This window comes from Phaseolus vulgaris, chromosome 11 (genome assembly GCF_051622355.1).
Source record: "Phaseolus vulgaris cultivar YP4 chromosome 11, ASM5162235v1, whole genome shotgun sequence".
NCBI classification, from domain to species: Eukaryota; Viridiplantae; Streptophyta; class Magnoliopsida; order Fabales; family Fabaceae; genus Phaseolus; species Phaseolus vulgaris.
Window position 1 is genome coordinate 6,086,249 of NC_143508.1, and position 9,818 is coordinate 6,096,066.

The window sequence follows — 9,818 nt, forward strand, 5'->3', positions numbered from 1 at the left end:
GTACTGGACTTCCCTGATGTGGCCTGCAGCGAGGAGTTTCTGGGTCTCATCCTTGATCGCCTGCCTCCTCTCTTCATTAAATTTCCTCCTTCTTTGCCGCACCGGTCTCACCATGTTGTCCATCGCCAGATGATGGCACAAGAAGTCGGGATCGATCCCGGGCATGTCCGAAGCGGACCAGGCAAACGCGTCCAGATGCCGTTCAATCACCTTGGCGATCTGGTCCTGGAGATCGACCTCCAGAGATCTTCCGAGCTTGAAAACTTTCCCCCCGATCTCCTTCTCGACGGGCTTGGGCCTTGATTCTCTGGCGATCACCGCCTTGGCGATTCCGAGTTCCCTTGCTTCCTCCGGGCGATTCCGCGCCTCTTCCTCCTCCAGGGCAGCATTCCTCTCCCCCAGCGCAGCATCTACCATCTCTACGTCCCTTCCGGCGGCCTCCTCCATTATCGGCGGTCTGGGCTTCACACCGGGCGGTGGGGTGGTTGTGACGTAGCTCACTGATCTTTTATTTTTCAGGCTATTCTCATAGCACTTTTTCGCTTCCTTCTGATCAGACTTTATCGTGATTACCACCCCTTCCATGGACGGCAGCTTCACCTTCATGTGCCGAGTCGATGGAATTGCGCCTATCCTGTTAAGGGTGGGCCTTCCCAGCAGGATGTTATATGCTGAAGGGGCGTTTACGATGAGGTACTTGATTTTCTCCGTCCTCGACCCAGCCTCATCGGTAAACGTGGTTCTCAGCTCAATGTACCCCCTGACTTCCACCTGGTCGCCAGCGAACCCATACAAGCACCCTCCATAGGGCCTCAGCTGGTCAAAGGGCAATTCTAGCTGCGTGAAAGTCGGCCAGAACATCACGTCTGCCGAACTTCCTTGGTCCACCAGAACTCGGTGAACCTTCCTCCCCGCCGTGATCAACGAAATAACAATGGGATCGTTGTCGTGAGGCACAACGTCCCGAAGATCCTGCTTGGTGAACGTAATGTCCACTTCGGGCGAGTGATCTTCAAACATGTCCACCGACATCACCGATCGCGCGTACTTTTTCCTCTGCGATGCGGTGCATCCACCACCTGAGAAACCCCCTGCAATGGTGTGGATCTCCCCATGGATAGGCATCTCGTGTTGCTGGGCTTCTCCCCCTGCCGACTGGGAACTCGACGCTCCTCCGGTCCTTCTGTCCAGCAGATAGTCGTTTAGGAACCCGCTCTTAACCAGATCGTCGAGCTGGTACCCTAAAGACAAACACGAGTCCAGGTTGTGGCCAAAGCACTGGTGGAACTCGCACCAGACGTCCGGCTTCGACCCTAGCACCTTGTCGCCCACCTTCTCGGGCGCCTTCAATCTAGCAGATATGTTAGGGATAGCGATCAGGTCCGCTAGTCCCATGACGAATTTGTGCTTAGGCGGGCGATTGTATTCCCGGCGTGCTGGTTGTTGGCGTGCTGGCGGTTGGCGCGCTTGACTTCTTCCCTTGTTTCTCCTATCGTAAGGATAGCGAGTCCTTTGATCCTTTCTGGCCGCTGCTGCCGTTTCCAGCACCCTCTGTGGCTGGATCCTGGTCTGGGCGCGTGGCCTGACGGGAGCCACACTGCCTCTCTTCTCGGCGACCTCACTCTCGTCGGCGATGTGAGCCACCGCAAGTCGCCTGACTTCAGCAAACGTCGCTGGATGAGCCCTGATCAAGGCTTCGCAGAATGGCCCTGGCTGCACGCCCTTCTTGAAGGCATAAACCAGCATTTCTTCATCCTTGGCCGGCGATCTGACCATCTGTGCCATGGTCATGGCGGCGTCGCCTTCAGCTGCGACGGGAGCCACGGGACTGGAACGATTGCTTCTCATCTTTCTCATTAACTTCAGCGAACCACAGAAGTACAGCAAATAACACTTCAACCACGAACGAATCAGCGACCGATCGGAGAAGATTCAAGAAACTGCGTAAGAACTTCAAGAACACCGCAAACCTTCGAAGAAAATCGCAGCTTCACCAAAAACCACCGTTTCCCCGCGAACCAAACAACCACTCGAAAGAACTCGAATCCACCGATCGAAAGCCAAACGAACGGTTTAAAACACAAACTTCACCGAACGAAACTCAAAGAAACCAAGAACGACGGTTGCACCAGCACACAACCGCGCAGAAAACCTCGAAAACCTCCACGAACTCACGCTGTGGATGGGAGCACGTTTTACACGGCCCCACGGTGGGCGCCTGATGATCCTGCCTGTTGACCGGAGCGCTGGAGAATGCCTCGTCAAAGGATCGACGTGCGCGCCGCTTCCCACCTCCGTTCCTCCTCTGGATCTATCTCAAGAACCTGCAAAGAAACGATACGGCGCCGCTGCGGCCGATCGCACTCCGACGCTCAAGTCAGTGACGGTATCACCAAATACTAAGAACTGGAACCGTGCAAATCTCTCTCACAAACAGCTCTGTCACTCGCAAGCGTAAAGTGTATGAACTGAACGTGCGTACCTTAGAAAATCTGTTAGGAACTCTTATATACCTGGTGGCTTTCTCTCTCCTGGCAGTTACAGACTTGGACACGTGGCTCGTATCCAACTGTACACGTGCCATCATCTGGAGGCTCCCTGACTTGGCGCTACTTCTACTCTCATTTTGGCTAAGTTACCTATGCATGGTGCTGCCCAGTGCATAGCTAACTCAGGAGTGCGATCTCTATTGAAACTGGCGAGGTAGGGCCTTCATACACCTTCCCTGTGGTCTCGCCGGCCGCCTTCATAATCTGCTTCTCCTTTATCTTCGGCGATGTGCTTGTTCTGGCGATCTCCGACTGCCTGGTCGCCTGAGTCTGCATCTGGCGACTTCATCCTCAACCTGGCGATCGCCTATTCTGGTAAGCTGGAGATCGGAACACGCCAACTTAACTATCGGCGACTACACGTGCCTCCCGACTTCCTTCCCAACTGTCAACCTGACGCCTTGTCAACACGCCTACACCGTAACAGGATGCCACGTCATCGCATCCGACCACCAGGGCGGTACAAATAGTATAAAGTATTCACAACTTCAAAATGGAATATTAATCCAAATTAAAATTATCAAAAAATTATTTATTTTAAAACTATATATTTATATACGATTTACTTATTTTTGTAATTTATTGTTGGAGATCCATATCGAATAAAGATAACTAACATTTCATATTTCATAGTATATAATTGAGTTTAAATTTTTAATATATAATCTATATTTTATAAGATTTACTTAGATTTAAAGTTTATTTATAAAAATGATACCAATAATTCTTTAGAGTATATTTTAATGAAAAATTATTAGATTTATCATGTGATTCCCTATTGAATCACCATCAAATAATTTATAAATATATAATTTTAGATGAATTTAAGGAGGTTGACCTGATAAAAAAAAATTTGATGTGAAAAGTCAACCTGAAGGAGACAATATTTAATTCAAAGTTCACGGCTACAAGAATCCAAATTTTCAACATTTCACTTGAATCAAATTAACATGTCTCATTCTCACCAACTAAAACTTTAATTCAACCAACTTTCAATGGACTACCTTTGCATGTATTCCCATCATCATTCTCAGAATAACAATAATTGGAAGAAACTTTATTTCTCTCATAGCATCAAATTCAACCACTATATGCTTCTAACCATCGTTTCTAGTTATTGCTTTTCAGAAAATTCTACACTCAAACATTGGCCATAGGGAAGGGTTTCACCAAAAGTCAAACATTTATATAACATTTTTTTTAGGAATGATACATTCATAATCTATATTTTTTTATATAATCACGTTATAACTCTTAATATTAATATTTTATTATTTTTTTATATTATTTAATTTTAAATTTATCCGTTATCATATATATTTATTTATAAATTCATACATAAAAAATTGTATATAACTTTATAATTTTCCATTTTTATAAGATACTTCCATCAAGTTTTATTTCCATCAAGTTTTATTTCACTTTAGTTGGGTTTTCCTATGTCACAATTATGTCACAATAACTTTCAGTCTTAAAATCTTAAAATAAACTTAGAATGTGATCATATTTAAATAATTCACTTCCTTCTAAAATTTGTATTCTTAAGTATGGTTGTTGGTATTAAAAAAATATTTTAACTTCACTTTCATAAATAATATATCTACTTCTATTTTCATTACATTATCTCTATATCTATATATAAAAGGGATTCTCCATTATAACCGTTTTTTGGTGTACATAATTTTTTTCCAATTCTATTCTTGTTTAATTTATCTCATTTTATTAATACAATGGAGTATTTTGTCATTTTATATTAATTACTTAAAAACTAAAATTATTTTTTAATTTTTAAAATTAATATTCATGTATAGTTTTTATATGACTCTCATCCTTTCCTTAATTTCTTATTTTAAGACAACAACCGGAAGAAAGAGATAACATACTCTCACATTTTTACATCAAATCTCTCCTATCAAATAAAATAACCTCAATTTTCAATCACTCTCTGCACTTCATTTTTTGTTTTTCAATTTTAACTCATCCAAAATTATTTTTGTATGTATGTTAAACTTCTATTATCGTAAAAGTTGAGTAAAAGAGAAAAGGCTAGTGTTAATAATAGGAGTTTTTTTTTTATAAGAACTGAATTCCAAATTTAAAATTCCGATTAATGTTTTTACTTTGAAAACTTTCCTACGAAAAGTCCAACTTTCTTTACCAATATATTTTTGTTTGAAAATGGAAAAACCCCATTGGATAACTTTGTGGTGGAGAAATGGTAGGCTTACGTGATTATGACAAAAACTTTTACGATGTTTGCCTCTTTGTTCTTTTCTAAAATAATTAATGCAAAAAAAGTGTTATATAAAATATATAAGTGGGAGGTGTACTTAAAGACAAAAAATAGTACGAAGTGAAGAGAAAATTTTGGGTGAAAAGGGTCCACTTTTCTCAATTATTATTAAAATAAAGTTGCTTTTTAAAAAATTATGAGGTTTAGAAATCATGTTAATGTGGTTATGTTAAGATAAGATGATTTTTTTTTTTTCATGTGAAAATAAAATCGTACCAAAGTATAACTCATACTATCTAAAATTAAGTGAAATCGTGGATGATTTTGATTAGGAATTTTTTTTATCAGTTAAAAGTGTGATGTATTATTCCCTTAAAACATTAATTAATGCATAAAAATTTATAACCCTTGTAGAATGTTTAAAATAATCCATTCAAAAGTAAAATTTCCAGTAATACTAATAAATAGAGAAGAGATTGAAATGTTTTCTTATTTAGTATCAAGAAAATAAAATAAAAAAATCACTATAATTATAACTTTTTTTTATTTCATCACAAATGTCAACATTATCAAATATTATGTAAAATCGATTCAAAACTCTTCCGAGATACAAATAATTTTTTTTCATAATAACAATCAAATGTTTTCCTTAAAATTGATTTCCATGTTAAACAATAAAAGGTTTTGACAGAAAATATTTAGGATATATATAAGATGTCTTTCATCATCTCCATCTTTCTAAAGTAAACATATATTATTAAATTTCAATAAAAAAAAGATTGCAATATACTTTAAAATACAAATTAAAAAAGGCCCTTTTTTTAGTGTTAACTTCAGCACTACAATTAATTTAGGGTATTATTGCACGTATCAGATAACCTAAGTTGACAATAATTTGAGTATATTTCAAAATGACTGGCATAATATAGCAATAAGTTTTGTCCTTTTAATATTGTGTTGTGTACGTACTAGGGACACTGACATGAATACGAATATAGATACACATAATGTAGGATAAGAGGACACGAAATCTATATATTATGTAATTATGAATTATATAAATTGACAATAAAGATTTATGTGCACTTCCAGATTATTTGTTGGAGGAAAAAGATGTTTTTCATGACTGATTCAAAATGATTTGTTTTTTATTTTTATAATTATAATAAAAATGTATACAATAAGTTTGAGTTTTAGAAAATTAATGTATTTTTTATTTTTAAAATTGTGTTAGAATCGTACTAGAATTGTTAAAAATCTAACAAATACTTTTTGAATTAGACACTTCATAGATACGTGTGCTACAAGTGTCATACGAGTGTCGGTGTCCGATAAGAGTATCCCACACCGACACACCATTTAAGAAGAGTGTCCGAATTTCATTGTGTGAAACAAAATTTTAAAATTAAAAATATTAAAAATAATATGAATTTAGATATTTATGGATTGAATTTGTCAAATTGTACTTTTTTGACCCTTATCAACAACACCCCATTTCCAATGAACACACGCCACTCAGTTTTTCTGTGCATGTATAAAAAGGCAGCGATAGTAACCATGAAAGCCATCTTCAATTCATAAATCTCTTAGTTAAACAAAAACGAAGATGATTTCTGAGTCCCTCTTGTCAGTTCTGATTTTCTTCCTCTCTGCTTACCTTTTCAAACTGTTGTTTGAGAGAAGAAGAAAGCCCACGGCCCACTTTAAGCCCCCTCCAAGCCCACCTGCACTACCCATAATAGGGCACCTCCATCTGCTTAAACCCCTCATCCATCAATCGTTCCGGGAACTTTGTCTCCGATATGGGCCTCTTCTATACCTTCGAATAGGTTCTGTGAAGTTCATAGTTACAAGCACCCCTTCACTCGCCAAAGAATTTCTCAAGAACAATGAGCTCACATACTCTTCTCGCAAAATGAACATGGCCATTGACATGGTTACCTACCACAACGCTACGTTCGCGTTTGCCCCGTACGACACTTACTGGAAGTTCATGAAAAAGCTGAGCACCACTGATCTCTTGGGAAGCAAAAGCCTTATGCAGTTCCTACCTATTCGGACAAAGCTGGTTCACGAATTCGTTCAAACTCTGTTCCAGAAATCGAAGGCCAAAGAAAGCGTGAACCTCACTGAATCGCTCCTGAGGCTCTCCAACAACGTGATATCGGAGATGATGCTGAGCATCAGGAGCTCGGGATCAGACAGCCAGGCAGAGCAGGCACGTGAGTTGGTTCGGGAAGTGACGCAGATTTTCGGGGAGTTTAACGTTTCGGATTTCGTAGGTTTCTGCAAGAACTTGGACTTGCAAGGTTTCAAGAAGAGGGCATTGGATATACATAAGAGGTACGATTCTCTGCTGGAGAAGATAATCTCTGATCGTGAAGAACTGAGAAGGGAATCGAAGGTTGAGGGTTGTGAAGAAGGAGAAGAGAAAGTGAAGGATTTTCTTGATATGTTGCTTGATATTCTTGAGCAGAAAGAACTGGAGGTTGAGGTAACTCGGAACCATGTCAAATCATTGATCTTGGTACGTATAGCTTCTCACGCATGCTTGATATTAATTTATTTTGATGAAAAAAAAAAATATAGATTGCCATTTATTATGATGCATGAAGTAATATAACAAATAACCCTAACATATAATGAGTATAAGGTTTTAAATATTAAAAAATAAACATATGATAACTTTGAAAGCTTTTGGATGAGATTTAAGTGAAATAAATATAATTAGGTGTAAATTTTATTTTATAAAATTAAATTAAATTTACTTTTTAATATAATATGAAGAATTATTTAAAGTTTATCACAATAAAAACTTATTAAATTTATCGGATTATTCGCTATTTATATATATATATATATTAAAATTGAAATAGATTTAAATTTCAGAATTTTTATAGTCATTATACTTTAAAAACATGTCCATGAGAAATGTAATAGGTAAGCAACATTAAAATGTCAAAAAAATCAAACTTATTTATTATGATAGCCACACTCATTAATAAATATTAAGTTTAGTAAAAATATTTCTAATTTTTCAACTATATTATATTTCTCTTCAATGTAATTAATGGTTTTCTATTAACTATTCTTAATGATTTATAGAGATGTGATTGATAAAAGTAACATGGGAGAATTTTTTTTTTTAAAAGAAAAGCTAGTATATCGAAGACACGAGTCTAAAAATAAATTGTTAAAAAACTAAACTTATTTATTATCTGAGAGATGTCATACTCAAAAGTATTAATTTAAAATCTTTCAAAATTTACTATTTCATCTACCTTCCCATTTAGTAAACTATTATTTCTCCATCTTTAAACATTTGAAATAGAGTCATTAACATTTAAAATATAGTGACATATCATGCTAAAATAAAACCACAACAAATATTAATATTTATAATAATAATAATAAAAAACCTTTAATTAAAATACACGTAAAATGCAAAAACTTAGAATTTTTTTAAATCAATAAAATTATGAATTTTTATAAATAATTGAAATATTAATATTTATTGAGTTGTTGGATAGAAGAGGATGGTAGAATAAACATTAATCTTTGAAATAATAGAGTTTGACTGTGAACATTCTATGAGACTACATGAACAAATAAATAGAAGTTTTAAATTATTAATTATCATTATTGTTTTCAGGACTATTTTACAGCAGCTACCGACACAACTGCTGTATCAGTGGAATGGGCAATAGCAGAACTGTTCAACAATCCAAAAGTTCTGAAGAAAGCTCAAGAGGAGGTGGACAAAGTGACAGGAAACAAGAGATTACTCTGTGAAGCAGACAGTTCAGAGCTTCCTTATATCCATGCCATCATAAAAGAAACAATGAGGCTTCACCCGCCAATACCAATGATTATGAGGAAAGGAATCAAAGAGTGTGTGGTTAATGGAAACATGATTCCAAAGGGTTCAATAGTTTGCGTAAACATTTGGGCTATGGGGAGAGATCCAAGTATCTGGAAGAACCCTTTAGAGTTTAGACCAGAAAGGTTTGTAGAAGGTGAAGGAAAAGATGTAGACATAAAAGGGCATCATTTTGAGTTGTTGCCATTTGGGAGTGGAAGAAGAGGGTGCCCTGGCATGCCATTGGCCATGCGTGAATTGCCTACAATCATTGGAACACTCGTACAGTGTTTTGAGTGGAAGATGTTTGGTTTTGAAGGTGAAATCTTGGAGCATGGTACAAGTATGATCAATATGGATGAACGACCAGGGTTGACTGCTCCAAGGGCCAATGATCTTATATGCATTCCTGTTGCACGATTCAATCCTACTCTTTTTCATCAACTCTAAGTTTATCGTCCAAGGAATTGCTGACACCCCACTGTTATATACTACATGCATGAAAAATAGTATTACGTTTGATATTTTGGATTTTGCAGACAAGTGTTGCAATTTTTCTTTAATTTGTATTTTATGTTTGATATTGGGATGGAGTGTTGTAATTTTTCTTAATTTGTATATAATGTTTGATATTGGGATTTATCGTAAATAAATAACTGAGATGACAAAAAAAATGAGGCAAAGGAAGAAATATTTCTTCTATTTTTTAGTTATTGTTTGTTAGACTTATTAGACCATCCACTGTTGTATTGTTATCAGACTACTTATAATATATAATCACACGCACGAGTTGGTAGCCTCGGGGTGAGGGGTGTATTAGAGATCTCACATCGACTAGAGATTATGACATTTCATAGTATATAAGTGAGTGCAAACCTTACCTTATAATCCAATTTTATGAAATTGAGTTATGCTTAAAGTCCACTTCTTAATAGAATTTTACATTATGCTATATTTTTTTCTTCAATTCTATCAAAATGTATAACATTTTTAAAATTATCAATATATAAATAAGTCAATTGTTGTATTTCATTGTATTGGGATAATACGAATTATCTATACAATTTTAATGTTACTAGAAAAGCAATTTTAATATTATTAAAAAGGTCATGCAACACACTATTTTAATTATTTTAATCAATTCTCTTTTTAAATTTATAGTGAGGTCATGCACTAT

At 36.5% G+C, this 9,818-nt stretch overlaps 1 protein-coding gene across 1 annotated transcript; it reads left to right on the top strand.

Moving 5' to 3' along the window:
- The first annotated feature begins 6,348 nt into the window (after positions 1-6,348).
- LOC137819152 (cytochrome P450 93B16) lies at positions 6,349-9,343 on the top strand. The gene is made up of 2 exons (XM_068622919.2): positions 6,349-7,309; positions 8,435-9,343. Exons 1-2 carry the CDS (start codon positions 6,389-6,391, stop codon positions 9,089-9,091), a joined length of 1,578 nt encoding a protein of 525 aa, XP_068479020.1. The 5' UTR covers positions 6,349-6,388; the 3' UTR covers positions 9,092-9,343.
- The last annotated feature ends 475 nt before the right edge of the window (positions 9,344-9,818 follow it).

Coding starts and splice junctions, on each gene's coding strand:
- LOC137819152 (XM_068622919.2), top strand. CDS start 6,389: ATGATTTCTGAGTCCCTCTTGTCAGTTCTGATTTTCTTCCTCTCTGCT. Junction 7,310..8,434: donor ATGTCAAATCATTGATCTTG/GTACGTATAGCT, acceptor TATTGTTTTCAG/GACTATTTTACAGCAGCTAC.